At 40.4% G+C, this 16,817-nt stretch overlaps 1 protein-coding gene and 1 non-coding gene across 3 annotated transcripts in view; one reads left to right on the plus strand and one right to left on the minus strand.

Moving 5' to 3' along the window:
• Window positions 1-557: 557 nt before the first annotated feature.
• The window catches only part of PP2D1 (protein phosphatase 2C like domain containing 1), a 30,477-nt gene continuing 14,217 nt past the window's right edge, over window positions 558-16,817 (plus strand). For both annotated transcript variants that reach the window (XR_002730692.2, XM_023207314.2), the window contains exons 1-2: window positions 558-761; window positions 10,610-11,676. Coding sequence is in view for 1 of the 2 variants with exons in the window: in XM_023207314.2 (XP_023063082.1) it covers window positions 739-761; window positions 10,610-11,676 (1,090 nt within the window). In the remaining variant the exon portion in view is untranslated. The remainder of the gene's footprint in view (window positions 762-10,609; window positions 11,677-16,817) is intronic.
• Window positions 15,751-15,890, minus strand: LOC111539543. The gene has a single exon (XR_002730709.1). It is a non-coding gene; the product is annotated as a U4 spliceosomal RNA (small nuclear RNA).

A 16,817-nucleotide genomic window follows, 5' to 3' on the forward strand; every position in this document is an offset into this window, starting at 1 on the left:
ATGCAGAGACAGAAATCAAAGGCCTCACATATTTATTACTGAATCCAGCCAACCAGTGCCTTCATAGCACACACAGAGAGAAGAAATATATTCCCAATAAAACATGTCCAACTATCCAGATAGTGGTAATATTTTCAGCTTAATATGGTAAGGTGGTCTTGACCTTCACACAACATAAATATGTGTGCCATCTCACGTGGAATTCCTTATAGACCCAGCTTGGTTCTTCTCCAATGTCTCCTTTTGAAGTTCTACCTGATTTTATTACCAGTTTTCATCTAAATCCACTGGGGAGTGGGACGATTTTGCTTTTGTTTCTTGGCTAGGAAACGCTTAATCCTGAAAGTTTTGTGAGAAGACATGGTAAGAAGCAGAGTCGAGCACACACCACGATGGCAGAGAAAGGAAGAGAGAGTAAGTAAGACAGTATATTTAACAAATGCTCCTTCTTTCAGAAATTCCCAAGTTGACTTCATACAACTTGTAATGTTATTGCTTCACAGTCCTTCTGAATCATAAAGTGAGTTCTGACTGAGGTTCCGGGTGATGTAGTAAACATTCCACACAGGGAGCTCTACCATCAAGTCGGGGGAACGCCCACCACCGCTCTCATCACTATCCCCACTACTTCTGCCGCAGCCATCACATTCACCTCTACCTCCACCATCACTACTCAGGTTGGAGAAATAGAGGGAAAGGGGATAAAGGGAGGGCAAAGAAAGGTAATTCCAAAGGAACATGAGCACCAATAATGCTTTAAGGTAAACTTTCTTAAATTTTTTTTTGGATAATAAGTATAGCCAATGAATAATTATATCTACAGTATTCTTTTCCTCCACATTCTTAGTCATCAGATGAAACCTTGGCTTCCTGTAAACTATGTACATTGAAGAGTGATATATCCCTCTACCTTATACAAAAGAGGACTCGTATTCCTCTCTATGCTCTTGTTCTGATGTCTTTATAGTTAATTAATTAATTTACATTTATTTATTTATTTATTTATTTAGTTTGAGACAGAGTCTCTGTCTCCCAGGCTGTAGTGCAATGGCGCAATCTCGGCCCACTGCAAACTCTGTCCCTAGGGTTCAAGTGATTCTTGCACCTCAGCCTCCCGGGTAGCTGGGATTACAGGTGACTGCCACCATGCCTGGGTAATTCTTGTATTTTTAGTAGAGACAGGGTTTCACTATGTTGGCCAGGCTGGTCTCGAATTTCTGACCTCAAGTGATAGGCCCGCCTCAGCCTCCCAAAGTGCTAGGATTAAAGGCATGAGCCACCGTGCCCGGCCTATTTAATTTGTTATTGTGAATGAACAAACATACGAATGATGCAATACATTCTAAGAATGGCCCATGTGTGATAGAGCTGTATTATGGCTGCCCCGGCATATGGAAAAATGAAGTTCTGATATAAGTAATTGACTTCAGATCAAAACACAGTGTTGTGGTGCCTTATATATTGTCCCAATAGGCCATCAAGCCTCATAAAACTACATCCTTTACATGAATATTACCAAAAAATAGCAATTAAAATATTTTTATATATTTTGGCCAAAAGCACTCAAAGGCCTTGACAGACCCAGTTTCTTCCCCTACTTCTCTGCTTACCTGTCCATTTCTTTTGCTGGGTCCTCTTGCTCCTTCTGCCGGCTAAGTGATCATTCCCTTGGATACTGCCTTGGACTCCTTGCTAATAAGCCTCAGCTGTGAGTTTTCCTAGGTCATTTTCTTAGGTCTCATTACACCATTCCTAGCCAGATGAAGGGCTAGGTTCCCGGTTGGGCACATAATGGGGCTTTGTCCTTGGCTCCACCTGACCTGTTTCATTCCTTTATTAATGACCTGGATGAGCATATGGACAGATTGCAATCTTTTCCCCTCATAGCTTCAAGGGCAGGGTGCATCCTCATCCATCTGTGCATCTCAGCACCTTGCACGGTAGCTGGCCTGTTGTAGTTTTTATTTTTATTTTTATTTTTGAGACAGAGTTTCGCTCTTGTTGCCCAGGCTGGAGTGCAATGGCGCCATCTCGGCTCACCATAACCTCCACCCTCTGGGTTCAAGCGATTCTCCTGCCTCAGCCTCCCCAGTAGCTGTGATTACAGTCATGCACCACCACGCCCGGCTAATTTTGTATTTTTTTTAGTAGAGATGGGGTTTCTCCATGTCGGTCAGGCTAGTCCCAAACTCCCGACCTCGGGTGATCCACCCACCTCGGCCTCTCAAAGTGCTGGCATTACAGGCATGAGCCACCGCGCCCGGCCTATTGTAGGTATTGAAGAAGTGATTGGATGCTGATCAAATTTGTTGAGACTGAAGTATTCATGGGTGAGTTGATACAATTTGGAGATTGGCATTACAATACTCCAGCAAAAATTGTGATAAAATTAGATAACATAGGCTGGGTGCAGTGGCTCACACCTGTAAACCAGCACTTTGGGAGGCTGAGGTAGGCAGATCACTTGAGGTCAGGAGTTCGAGACAAGCCTGGCCCACATAGTGAAACCCGTCTCTACTAAAAATACAAAAATCAGCTAAACATGGTGGCAGGCATCTGTAGTCCCAGCTACTCGGGAGGCTGAGGCAGAGGAATTGCTTGAACTCGGGAAGCAGATGTCAGTGAGCTGAGATAGCACCACTGCACTCCAGCCTGGGTGACAGAGCAAGACTCCACCTCAAATAAAATAAAATAACATAAAATAAGGTGGATGGGGATATAGATGAAACAGGAATAAAAAAATGTTGATGACAGTCGAAGCTAGTGATGAGTTTATGGGGACTTATTATACTCCTATTTTTGTGTAATTTTTAGATTTTCCATTAAAAAGGGAAAAATAATCGTTGGTGAGGGAAAGCCATGAAGACTTCCCAAAATGCAAATAGTTCTAGAAGTATTTATAATGTGGACAGTTGTAAATAAAATTTTACTACAGGGATAAGTAGCTGTATCCAACACAGTCATAAACTTCAGGGAATTAAATACAAATAAAGTGGCAAAACATTTCAAATTTATCAGAGTTTTGCTTGCTTCTTTAATTTTTATTTATATTGCCATGTGGAAACCACGTATGAAGGTTGCTAAAGCCCTTTTGCCTATCACATAGTGCACTATTTTATTTATCATTTATCATAGAAGGTTTTCCTTTCTAGAAGTGATTTTTGAATAATTTACAGGATTCAAATTTTACTGGCTAGCATCTTAAAGATATTTACCTGTTTTCTATGGCCATTACATTATTTTCCATTCATTTTTAATTTACATATATATTTCTTCTAATTGTTTTATTTAATATAGCTCACATTTTATTTTTAATTTAATATATTTTTTGTATTTTTTTGAGACAGGGTCTCAGTCTGTCACCCAGGCTAGAGTATTGTGGCACTATCATAGCTCACTGAAACCTCAAAATCCTGGGCTCATGCAATTCTCCCTGCTCAATCTCCAAGTAGCTGGGACTACAGGTGTGCACCACTATACCCAGTTAATTTTTAAGTTTTTTGTAGAGAACGTGTTTCACTATGTTGCCCAGGCTGGTCCCCAACTCCTGACCTCAAGCAATTCTCTTACCCCAGCCTCCCAAACTGTTGAGACTACAGGCGTGAGCCACTGCACCTGACCAAGTTCATTTTCTCTTAAACCGTGTAACATAGCTGGTAACTAAGTGATGATATAAACAACTTACCACAACATGTTAGTAAATATGCATTACACAGTTCTCAAATACAGGTCGTTAAAACAATCCTCTCCCATTGATCTCCTGATTTTTTCTTAATTAATTTTACGTAGAACACATTTCTCCCTAAGCATTATAATTTCATGCCGTTATGTAATGTATTTTTATTTGGCATAGTTCTCAGTGTCCTTTTCACTTAGGGCAGAATGAGCAGGCTTTTTTTTTTAGCGTCCCCTAGGTACCAACTATTTCCTCATTTACCTCATTTAAGGCTAAAAGCAACCGTGTCCACTTTACAGATAAGAAAGCAGATGCTGAGAGAAATTAAAAGACTTGATTGAGATTATACAGTTAGTAAGTGAATATTTGTTGTTGTTGAAGAGACCGCGTCTCCCTCTGTAACCCAGGTGGAGTGCAGTGACGCCATCACAGCTCACTGCAGCCTCAACCTCCAGGGCTCAAGCATCCTCCAGTGTCAGCATCCTAAGTAGCTGAGATTACAGGTGCGAGCTACAGCGCCCGCCCAGGGACAATTTTTGTGTTTGTTTTAAGACGGAGTTTCGCTTTTGTTACCTGGGCTGGAGTGCAATGGCGTGATCTCGGCTCCCTGCAACCTCCACCTCCCCGGTTCACCGGATTCTCCTGTCTCAGCCTCCTGAGTAGCTCGGATTACAGGCACACGCCCGGGTAATTTTGTATTTTTAGTAGAGACGGATTTCCCCATGTCGGTCAGGCTGGTCTCAAACTCCCGACCTCGTGATCGGCCCTCCTCGGCCTCCAAAAGTGCTGGGATTATAGGCGTGAGCCACCGCGACCAACTTGTTTTTGTTGTTTTTATTCAAAGTCTGAGGCCGTAGGAGAAAGATGGCGGTGGAGTCGCGCATTACCCAGGAGGAAATTAAGAAGGAGCTTCAGGAGCTGATCACTACAAGACAGGCCAGTGACAGCCGCCGCCACAGAATGGTCGAGTTCTCCCCGGGGAACATACCATCCAGCGAGCTGGCGATCTACACTTGGATAGATGCAACCTTGAAAGAACTGAGCTTAGTAAAATAAGCCTATCCAGAGGCTAGAAAGAAGGGCACACATTTCAATTTTGTAGTCGTTTTTACAGATATTAAAAGATCTGGCTATTGTGTGAAGGAGATTGGCCAGCACCACGTCTGGCAGAAAGGGGACTGGTGATTCCATGACCCCTGCAGTCACAGAAGTTACAACTAGGAGATTATTTGGACATAACGATTACCCCCACTCCTTCAGCATTCATGAGTCGTATTATATTCTATTTACTATTTCTTTTATTCAGGTTTTTGGTTTTGTTTTGTTTTGTTTTGTTTTGAGATGGAGTTTCGCTCTTGTTGCCCAGGCTGGAGTGCAATGGCATGATATCGGCTCACCACCACCTCCGCCTCCCAGGTTCAAGCGATTCTCCTGCCTCAGCCTCCCAAGTAGCTGGAATTACAGGCAGGTGTTACCACGCCCCGCTAATTTTGTATTTTTAGTAGAGACGGAGTTTCTCCATGTTGGCCAGGCTGGTCTCGAACTCCTAAACTCAGGTGATCCGACAGCCTCCCTAAGTGCTGGGATTACAGGTGTGAGCCACTGCCCCCGGCTTCTACTTACTATTTCCTGAATGTATTTTTCAGTCAGTTATGTAAAGTAAACTTACATGCTTTTTCCTCCCGTGAAAAAAAAAATGCTAAGTCTACATTTTTCACAACAGAGTCAGTCCTCCATATCTGAAGGTTCTGCATCTGTGAATTCAACCAACTTTGGGTAGAAGATATTCCCAAAATACCTCCTAAAATAATAATACTAATAAACCAATACAACAACAAAATAATACAAATAAAAATACAATATAAGAACTACAGTATAAGAACATAGCATTTACGTTGCATTATGCATATTCTATCAAGAGATGATTTAATGTATACAGGAGAGCCCGGGTGCGGTGGCTTACGCCTGTAATCCTAGCACTTTGGGAGGCAGAGCTGGGTGGATCACTTGAGTCAGGAGTTCAAGACCAGCCTGGGCCAACATGGTGAAACCTTGTCTCTACTAAAAATACTATATATATATATATATCTGTGTGTGTGTGTGTGTGTGTGTGTGTATGTATTAGGTGAGCATCTGTAATCCCAGCTACTTGGGAGGCTGAGGTGAGAGAATTGCTTAAACCCAGGAGGCAGAGGTTGCAGTGAGCCCAGATCGTACCACTGCACTCCAGCCTGGGCGACAGAGCAAGACTCCATCTCAAATAAATAAATACACAAGTATACAGAAGGGCCGACACAGTAGCTCACACCAGTAATCCTAGTGCTTTGGGAGGCTAAAGTGGGGCGGGTGGATCACATGAGGCCAGGAGTTCAAGACCATACCAGCCTGGCCAACATGGCGAAAACCCATCTCTACTAAAAATACAAAAATTAGCCGGGTGTCGTGGTGCACGCCTGTAGTTACAGCTACTATGGAGGCAGAGGTGGGAGGATGCCTTGAGCCCAGGAGTTCTAGGCCACTGCACTCCTGGATGACAGAGTGAGGCAACATACAAGGAAGATACAAATACTATGCCATTTTTATCAGGAACCTAAGCTTCCTTAGATTTTTGTATCCATGCGTGGAGAGGGTGGTGTTGGAACCAATTCCCCACAGATACCTAGGGACGATGTATATTGTTTTGTTCTTCCATATTCAAACTTCCTGTCCATGATCTAGTATTTACTGAAAATCAGATTTTAGGATGGCATGCAAAATGGGACCCTACTGGCTTTCAGAAAATATATTTGTTTGTTTTTGTTTTTGAAACAGTGTCTCACTCTGTCGCCCAGGCTGGAGTGCAGTGGCATGATCTTGGCTCACTGCAACCTCCACTTCCTGGGTTTAAGCGATTCTCCTGTATCAGCCTCCCGAGTAGCTGAGATTACAGGCGTGCCATCATGCCCATCTAATTTTTGGGGTACTGTTAGTAGAGACAGGGTTTCACCCTGTTGACCGGACTAGTCCCAAACTCCTGACCTCAAGTGATCCACTTGCCTCTGCCTCCCAAAGTGCTGGGATTATGTGTGAGCCACTGCACAGGGCCAGACAAGATCTTACATACGAATTTATATTTGGAAAGATAGATAACTCAATTACTACTGGGGTTTGTTGCCCAGGCTGGAGTACAATGGCGTGATCGCAGCTCGCCGCAACCTCCACCTCCTGGGTTCAAGTGGAGTGTGGGAAGACAAAAACATTCTTTTATTTTCTACTTTGTATCCTTCTGCATTGAACTTAAGAACATGATGATATATACCTTTTACAACAAAATATATTTCATTATTATTATTATTATCATATTGTCATTATAATTAAATGAGTCAATTTCTTATCTAACTACCAACTATCTATAGAATATCAATAGATATTCAATTGTTGAATATCTATTATGTATCTGAGATGTTTTAAGTACTTAGAGGCTCCAAGTATTCTTAGTGTCGCAGGCTCCATCCCTCATTACTCTAACACATTAAAATGTACCCATCTCAAATACAATTTATATATGAATTGAGTTGAAGTTGACTAGTTTTTGTAATGTCACATTTCATAAATATTTATGGCTAGGCACAGTGGCTAACACCTGTGATCCCAGCACTTTGGGAGGCTGAGGCAGGTGGGTCACCTGAGGTCGGGAGTTCAAGACGAGCCTGACCAACGTGGAGAAACCCTGTCTCTACTAAAAATACAAAATTAGCAAGGCGTGGTGGTGCATGCCTGTAATCCCAGCTACTTGGGAGGCTGAGGCAGGAGAATCGCTTGAACCCGGGAGGCGGAGGTTGCAGTGAGCCGAGATTGCACCATTGTACTCCAGCCTGGGCAACAAGAGTGAAACTCGGTCTCTCTCTCTCTCTCTCTCTCTCTCTCTAGATATATATATATATATATAATTACTTTATTTATTTATTTTTGAGACAGGGTCTCGATCTGTAGCCCAGGCTGGAGTGTGGTGGTGCAATCATGGCTCACTGCAGCTTCCACCTCCCAGGCTCAACTGATCCTCCCACCTCAGCCTCCTGAGTAGCTGGGACTACAGGCATGCATACCATCACACCTGGCTTTTTTTTTTTTTTTTTTAATTGTTAATAGAGACAAGGCCTCACTATGTTGCCCAGGCTGGTCTGAAACTCCTGGCCTCAAGTGATTTCCCTACCTTGGCCTCCCAAAGTGCTGGGATTACAGGTATAAACCACTGCACCCAGCCAACTTTGATTTTTATCAAGTTTTAAAATATTTTGTAACCAAAGCATTTTTTTTTTCTGGTCTCTAACTTTTCATAGGCCCTTGGAAATTGTGCATGAAATGGATAAAAATGGCCCCAGGTGCTGAGTACAGTGCTAGATGTTTCTGATAGGAAGGGGTATAAAATGATGCCTGTTCTCCAGAAATGTGTCATCCAGCTCTACATCTTTTCTTTCCTATCCTCAGCCCATACCTCTTCGTTGTAGTTTTTAAAAAAATTCTGTCCTCACTCTCAGTTCTTTTCCTTATTCTGCTTGGTTTTGGCATAATCCATTCATTTTCTTGTGAACCCTCTAATTAGAACAAAAGTGTTTTAAGGCAGACGAAATGCAGCACAAAAGTAATTAGAATCATGCATCATTTAACGATGGGGATACTTTCTGAGAAGTGTATCAGTAGGCAATTTCATGGCTGTGTGAACGTCACAGAGTGTACTTACACAAACCTAGATGGTGCAGCCCACTAACACCTAGGCTATATGGTATAGCCTATCCCTCCTAGGCTACAAACCTGTACAGTGTGTTACTGTAATGAATACCGTAGGCAACTGTAACACATGGAAAGTATTGTGTACCTAAACACAGAAGAGGTACAATAAAGTATTGTACAAAGAGTAAAAAATGCGACATTTTAAAATAGGGCACTTACCATGAATAAAGCTTGCAGGACTGGAAGTCCCTCCGGGTGTCAATGAGTGAGTGGTGAGCGTGAAGGTCTAGCACATTATTGCACGCTACTGCAGACCTTATAAACCCTGTACACTTAGGTTACACTAAACTTGTAAACAATATTTTTTCTTCAATAATAAATTAACCTTAGCTTACAGTAACTTTTTACTTTGTAAACGTTTTAATTTTTAGAACTTTTTGATTCTTTTGTAACATTTGGCTTAAAAGGCAAACACATTGTACAGCTGTACAAAAACTACTTGCTTCATTTCCTTATTCTAAGAGCTTTTTTCTGTTTTTAATTTTTTAATTAAAATTTTAAATTATTTATTTATTTATCTTTTGAGATGGAGTCTCACTCTGTCACCCAGGCTGGAGTGCAGTGGCACGATCTCTGCTCACTGCAGCCTCCGCCTCTTGCCTCCTGGGTTCAAGCAATTCTCCTGCCTCAGCCTCCCAAGTAGCTGGGATTACAGGCATGAGCCACCATGCTCAGCTAATTTTCTGTATTTTTAGTAGAAACGGGGTTTTGCCATGTTGGCCAGGCTGGTCTCGAACTCCTGACCTCATGTGATCCACCCGCCTCGACCTCCCAAAGTGTTGGGATTATAGGTGTGAGCCACCGCACCCAGCTAAATTTTATTTTTATTAAAAAATTTAACTAAAATTATTGTTAAATTTTGTTTAAAACTTTTTAACCTTTTTCAAAAAATAAAATAAAATAAAATACACACCTTGGCCTACACAGAGTTGGGATTATCACTGTCTTTCCCCTCCACATCTTGTCCCACTGGAAGGTCTTCAGGAGCAACAACACACGGAGTTGTCATCTATGTTAACAATACCTCCTGGAAGGTCTGAGGTTGTTTTACAGTTAATTTTTTTCTAATATAAGGAGTTCACTCTAAAATAACAATAAAAATTATACTATCATAAACACATAAACCAGTCACATAGTCATTTATCATTATCAGGTATTATGTTCTGTACATAACTTGTATTTGCTATACTTTTTTTTTTTTCTTTTTGAGATGGAGTCTTGCTCTGCCACCCAGGCTGGAGTGCAGTGGCACCATCTCGGCTCACTGTAACCTCTGCCTCCTAGGTTCAAGTGATTCTCCTGCCTCAGCCTCCCAAGTAGCTGGGATTACAGGCGCTCACCACCATGCCCAGCTAATTTTTTGTATTTTTAGTAGAGACGGGGTTTCACCATGTTGGCGAGGCTGGTCTTGAACTCCTGACCCCGTGATCCATCCGCCTTGGCCTCCCAAAGTGCTGGGATTACAGGTGTGAGCCACCGGGCCAGCCTAATTTTTGTATTTTTAGTAGAGACGGGGTTTCACCATGTTGGCCAGGCTGGTCTTGAACTCCTGACTGCAAGTGATCCGCCCACTTCGGCCTCCCAAAGTGCTGGAATTACAGGCATAAGCCACCATGCCTGGCCTTGTATTTGCTACACTTTTATTTGACTGGCAGCATATTAGGTTTGTTGACACCAGCATCAACACAAAAACATAAGTGACATGTTGCACTTTATGTCATTGAGACAACAATAATGTCACTAGGCAATAGGAATTTTTTGACTCCATTATAATCTTTTGGTACCACCATTGCATATGGTCCATCATTGCCTGAAACATCATTATGCAATACATGACTGTCCATATTAAAAATCAGAATCGCAGGTCTCAAATATATACTTTCACATGCCTAAGGTAAAATATTGTGCTGATTTCTCTGAGCATTTGCTTAGATGTCTGGCTGACTTTTTGGAATTTTTGCCTAATTTATTTCAGGCAGACACAGATCAATCACCAATTAATTGAGTACTTACATGTTTTTTGAGGAATATGACTCAGAATATTTAATCCTAGGCTTATATAAGATTGTGAGGAGCCAAATCAAATTGCAATGATAAGAGCCTGCTTGAAGAGATTTTCACTGCATCATCCTGGCATGTAAATATCTTTCATCCTGTTTGCAGAGTGTTTTGGAAATCAAGAGAATGGAATATGAAAACATCAACATTTGATTCATATGTGGATATTCCACTTTTACCCAAAAGAAAACGTTTTAGAAAGAAAAAGTCAAGACCAGTGAGACACACTAAACGCCATGAAGAGGAGCAGGTCTACGAGCAAGCGACCACATTACCCTGTTCCATATGCAAGCACGAAATTGACCTAACTGGTATTTTTCTCCATAAGAAGCAACATGTAGCTCTGGCCACGCTGGGTTTCCAATGGATGGGCGAAAAGAAACCACAGCCCTCAGTGATTGCTGTTCAGAGACAGTTCATGATTTCTAAACTATTATCATCTTTTATGTTCACTGAAAAAACCCTACAGAGCATTAATAATGCTTTTGAGCTGCTTTGGAAAAAACAAATACCAGCATACTATAAGATTTTTGATAACATTGACAGGAGTGTCATATATTCTCAAAAAATATGTCATCTATTAATTAAAGGAGTGGGCATTTGTGAAGACAGGAATTCTACATGGAAAGCTGACATGAATGATAAATTCACTGTAGTGAGTAATTTTGGTAATAAACCTAATGTGTGTTTTTTCGGTTTGTTCGATGGACATCATGGCGCCTCAGCGGCAGAGTTGACATCCATGGAACTCCCAGTTTTACTTCTCCATCAGCTTTCCAAATTTGATCCTTCTTACCAAATGACAACTGATGAGCAACAAATAATCAATTCCTTTTACACTGTGTTTAGAGAAGAATACACAGCAATAGAAGATCTCTTTTCTGCCATAAACAAAACAGAAGCAGTGAGGCGTGAGTATGAGGACATACACAAAGCCTTTGCAAAAGCATTTTGGAGAATGGATAGGCTTTTACGTCTTGGAAGAAAAGAAGTGTCCAGGGTTCAATGGAGTGGCTGCTCTGCAGTTACTTGTATATTGGAAGGCAAACCTAGAAGTCCTTATGCTCATAAGAATTGGAAAAGAAAAAACAACCATGATGGATTGCCAGAGAGCTCCACTTCCCAGGAGATGCCACAAATAATTCCTGGAATATTACATGTTGCAAACACTGGTATGTACATTGAATAGCACCAAATAACACCTTTATGTTTTTGGTTCCTCGCAGCAAAACCCCTCATGCTTCCAGAATGTTTTTATGATTTATTATTTAGCAACTTATTAGTGCCTAGAAATTGCACTGATCAATATAAGAAGCAATAAATAACCACAATTTAAGTGCAGATTGCAGGCACAAAAATATTGTAATTATTTTTCAAACAGGCACAGATATAATGTGACAAATATGTTACATTTTCCCAAAGGGGTAGCAATAGAGTTGCTTATAAAGATGAAAAGCAAAGATACTACATATGCTTAAATCTGAACAAAATTAAAAACATTTTGTTCCTCTTTTCAGAAAAATGGAAAGTTGTTTGCTCATTGTTAGTGTAGTTGTTTAAATTGGTCAGTTACTCTGATAAGTGTATTTGCTATAGGTCATTCTCATGCTCACTGGCCAAGTAGCATCTATATCATCTCAGAGAGAAGAATAGTTCATGCCTCAGTTTTATGAGCATGTGTGTATTCTCTTCTTAAAGAAGTTACCTGTGTTGTTTAAAAGTTATTTCAGGAAGTTTAGGAATTTGCCAAAATGGAAAGCTCAGAGGTAAAACTTTTTAGCAGAGCTGACATGCGTTCCACACTGAGTTCTATGAGATACTTAACTACAGTTCTACTACCCTTTTCATAGCTAGAATTATTATTAATGATAGTGTCCACTTACTGAATATTGAATACAGAGTAATTTCCTCTTCTAGTCTTACAATAACTTTGACATCTAGTGATATCTAAGTATTGTTAACCCAAAGTTTCAGATGAGAAATTAAAGCTAAAAAACGTGAGACAATTTGTTCAAGGTCTCAGAAGTAACAGGAATTGGAGTTGGAAATCAGTCCCGCCATATCATGTTACCTCTTAAGGGGATTGTTTCCAAAGCCTGAGGAGGCTGGGCCTCAGCGAGTGGGACTTTGTGGCAGAGACAGTGTTGCAAGGCCAGATAATCACAAAGAATACTACAACGAATGTCAAGGCCCTAGAAAGTCAGCCGGTTTCTGATCCAGCCTGGTTCTGAGCCTGAAATGTCAAGGACTCCAGACTAAACAACACTAAGAAAGCTAAGTGCATGTCCACTGCCTCAGAGTCTTTGTCATTTCTCAGGCTCTATGCTGAGGTTCCAAATAGTTCATAGACATAATCATTACAGATTTAAAGCCAATCTGTGAACTGACCCATATTCTTGGAATTGGGACCCCTATAGAAGTTATCATTAATTATAAGAGTCTTTGTAAAATCAGTATGATAAATTATGACATATTCAGTAAGTGGATACTGTCATTAAATGTCTAGACACGGCCAGGGGTGGTGGCTCACGCCTGTAATTCCAGCACTTTGGGAGGCCAAGGTGGGTAGATCACCTCAGGTCAGGAGTTTGAGACCAGCCTGGCCAACATGGTGAAACCCTCTCTCTACTAAAAATACAAAAAAAAAAATTAGCTGAGCGTAGCAGGTGCCTGTAATCCCATCTACTCAGGAGGCTAAGGCAGGAGAATCGCTTGAGCCTGGGAGGCAGAGGTTGCAGTGAGCTGAGATCACACCACTGCACTCCAGACTGGGCAATGAAGCGAGACTCCATTTCCAGAAAAAAAAAAATAAATGGCCAGGCGCCGTGGCTGACTCCTGTAACCAGTGCTTTGGGAGGCCAAGGCGGGCGGATCATGAGGTCAGGAGATCAAGATCATCCTGGCCAACATGGTGAAACCCTGTCTCTACTAAAAATACAAAAATTAGCTGGGCGTGGTGGCGCATGCCTGTAATCCCAGCTACATCGGGAGGCTGTGGCAGGAAAATGGCTTGAATCCAGGAGACAGAGCTTGCGGTGAGCCGAGATGGCACCACTGCTCTCCAGCCTGGTAACAGAGCAGGACTCAGGACTCCATCTCAAAAAAAATAAAAAAAATCTAGATACACTGCTGATTGGTTGGTTCTAATCTCCAGGTCCAACAATGGGATTTAATTTCCAGGCCTATACAACGGTGTTAAACTGTTTGCATCTAGGCATGTTGCATTTTAATAGAAAGGACACATGGGTGAAACAATTCAAATTGTAAAAGAGAGAACCTGAGGTCATGATTTAGCTACAAAAGTACTCCTGTAAGAAAGAACTTTAAATGACTTCCAGCCATAAAAAAAAATTTTTACACAAAATTTTCAAGAATTATTTTGTATTTTATAGAACAGGATTAATTATAGCGAGGGAATTAGGTTTCCTTTTATAAAATTCATAAAATATCAATGTCATCATAACTCTAGAATTAAAAAAATTCTTAACTTATAATGAAATATGAGTTCAATGATGAAGCCACTGAATAAATGTTGAATTTATGCATGTGGAAAAAGGTACTGCCAGACTCACATTCTTTTTAAAAATATTTATCTATTTTATTGATACATAATAATTATAAATATTTATGGGGTACATGTGGTATTTTGATATATGCATATAATATGTAATGACCAAATCAGGGTATTTAAAATATTCATCACCTGAAATGTGTATTATTTCTTTGCGTTGGGAACACTTCAACTCTTCTAGCTATTTTAAGATATACAGTGAATTGTTAACTATAGTCACCCTAATGTGCGATCAAACACTAGAACTTATTCCTTGTCTCTGACTGAATGTCTGTACCTTTTTTATTTTTTGAGATGGAGTCTCACTCTGTTGCCTAGGCTGGAGTGCAGTGGCACCATCTTGGCTCACTGTAACCTCCGCCTCCCGGGTTCAAGCCATTCTCCTGCCTCAGCCTTCTGAGTAGCTGGGATTACAGGTGCACACCACCACACCTGGCTAATTTTTGTATTTTTAGAAAAGTCAGGGTTTCTCCATGTTGGCCAGGCTGGTCCCGAACTCCTGACCTCAGGTGACCCACCCTCCTCTGCCTCCCAAAGTGCTAGGATTATAGACGTGAGCCACCGCGCCCAGCCTAATTTTTGTATTTTTAGTAGAGACAGGGTTTCAACATGTTGGTCAGGCTGGTCTCAAATTCCTGACCTTGTGAACCACCCACCACAGCTCCCAAAAGTGCTGGGATTACAGGGGTGAGTCACTGCGTCCGGCCTGTTTGTACTTATTAACCAACTTTACTTTATCTCCTCCTGCCCTGTCCCCAACCTTTCCCAATCTTTGGTAACCATCATTCTGCTTTACCTCATTGAGATCAACAATTTTTAGGATCCACATATGAAAGAGAACAAGTAATGTTTGTCTTTCTGAGTCTGGCTTATTTCACTTAACATTATGTCCTGTGTTCCATCCATGTTGCTACAAATGACAGAATTTCCTTTTTTTCATGGCTTAATAGTATTCCGTTGTGTACATATACTACATTTTCTTTATTCATTCATCTACTGATGGACATTGTTGACCCTGCATCTTTACTACTGTGAATAATGCTGCATAAAATGTGGGGGTACAGGTATCTCCTTGATATCATTGGCTACATACTCAGTAGTGGGATCTGCTCCCCGTGACTCAAATATCTGTTAGACCCCATCTCCAACATTGTTGATAAAATTTCAAGATGATGTTTGGGGGGAACAAAAATACATACCATAGCAGGGCCTTTATTATGTTGAGATATGTTTCTTCTATGCCTAATTTGTTGAGAATTTTTATCATGAAGAGATGATGAATTTTATTTAAAAAATTTGGGGGGCATTTATTGAGATAATCATATGGTATTTCTCCTTCATTCTGTTGGTAATGTGTCATATTTATCTTATTTTTAATGCTGACTGTATTACAAGTCATCATGGTGGGCTTTTTATCATACTCAGTAGTGGGATCTGCTCCCCATGACTCAAACATGTATCAGAACCATCTCCAACGTTGTTGATAAAATTTCAACATGATGTTTGGAGGGAACAAAAATACATACCATAGCAGGGCCTTTCGTATGTTGAGATGTGTTTCTTCTATGCCTAATTTGTTGAAAAGTTTTATCATGAAGAGGTGTTAAATTTTATCCAAAAAATTTTTGGCCATCTATTGAGATAATCACATGGTATTTCTCCTTCATTCTGTTGGTAATGTGTCATATTTATCTTATTTTTAATGCTGACTGTATTACAAGTCATCACAGTGGGCTATGGGGAAAAGTTTTCAATTAGCAGTAATCACACCGTGGCTAAACCTCACTGGCTATGATACTGCCTCTGCATGAAGCTTCACATTTATTGATTTCTGTGTGAACCATCCTTGCATCCCTGGAATAAATCCCACTTGATCATGGTGCTTTAAAAAAAATATATGTTGTTTGATTCAGCTTGCTAGTATTTTGTTGAGGATTTTCACATCTACATTCATCAGGGATATTGGCCTATAGTTTTCTTCTTTGTTGTTGTGTCTTTTCTGATTTTGGTATTCAGGTAATGCTGGGCTCGTGGAATGAGTTAAAAAGATTTCCTTCCTCTTCAATTTTCTGAAATAGTTTGAGAAGAATTGGTGTTAATTCTTTTTTATGAGTTTGGTAGAATTCAGCAGTGAAGCCATCTGGTTCTGGGCTTTTCATTTGGGGGAATTTTTATTACTGACTCAATCCTGCTACTTGTTATTGGTCTGTTCAGGTTTTCTATTTCCTCCTGGTTCAATCTTGGTAGGGTTGTATGTGTCCAGGTGTTTATGTTTATCCTTTTCCTCTAGGTTTTCTAATTTGTTAAGGTACAGTTGTTCGTAACAGTCCCTAGTGACCTTTTGTTTTTCAGTGGCATCTGTTGTAATGTCTCCTTTTTCATTTCTGTTTTTTTGGGATTTTCTCTTTTTTCTTGTTTAGGCTAGCTAATGGTTTATTGACTTAAAATCTTTTCATAAAAACGACCTTTTGTTTGATTGATCCTATGTGTATTTTTTAGTGTCTATCTTGGTTAATTCTGCTCTGATCTTTATTTTTTTCCTTCTATTAATTTTGAGTTTGGTTTGTCCTGGCTTTCTAGTTTCTTGTGGTGCAGTTATGTTGCTTATTTGGAGTTTATTACTATAAATTTCCCTATTAATATCACGTTTGCTGCATCCCATAGGTTTTGGTATGCTATATTTTAATTTTCATTTGTTTCAAGAAGTTTTTGATTTCCTTTTTAATGTTTTCATTGACCTTA

Source organism: Piliocolobus tephrosceles, chromosome 2, assembly GCF_002776525.5.
Source record: "Piliocolobus tephrosceles isolate RC106 chromosome 2, ASM277652v3, whole genome shotgun sequence".
NCBI lineage: Eukaryota > Metazoa > Chordata > Mammalia > Primates > Cercopithecidae > Piliocolobus > Piliocolobus tephrosceles.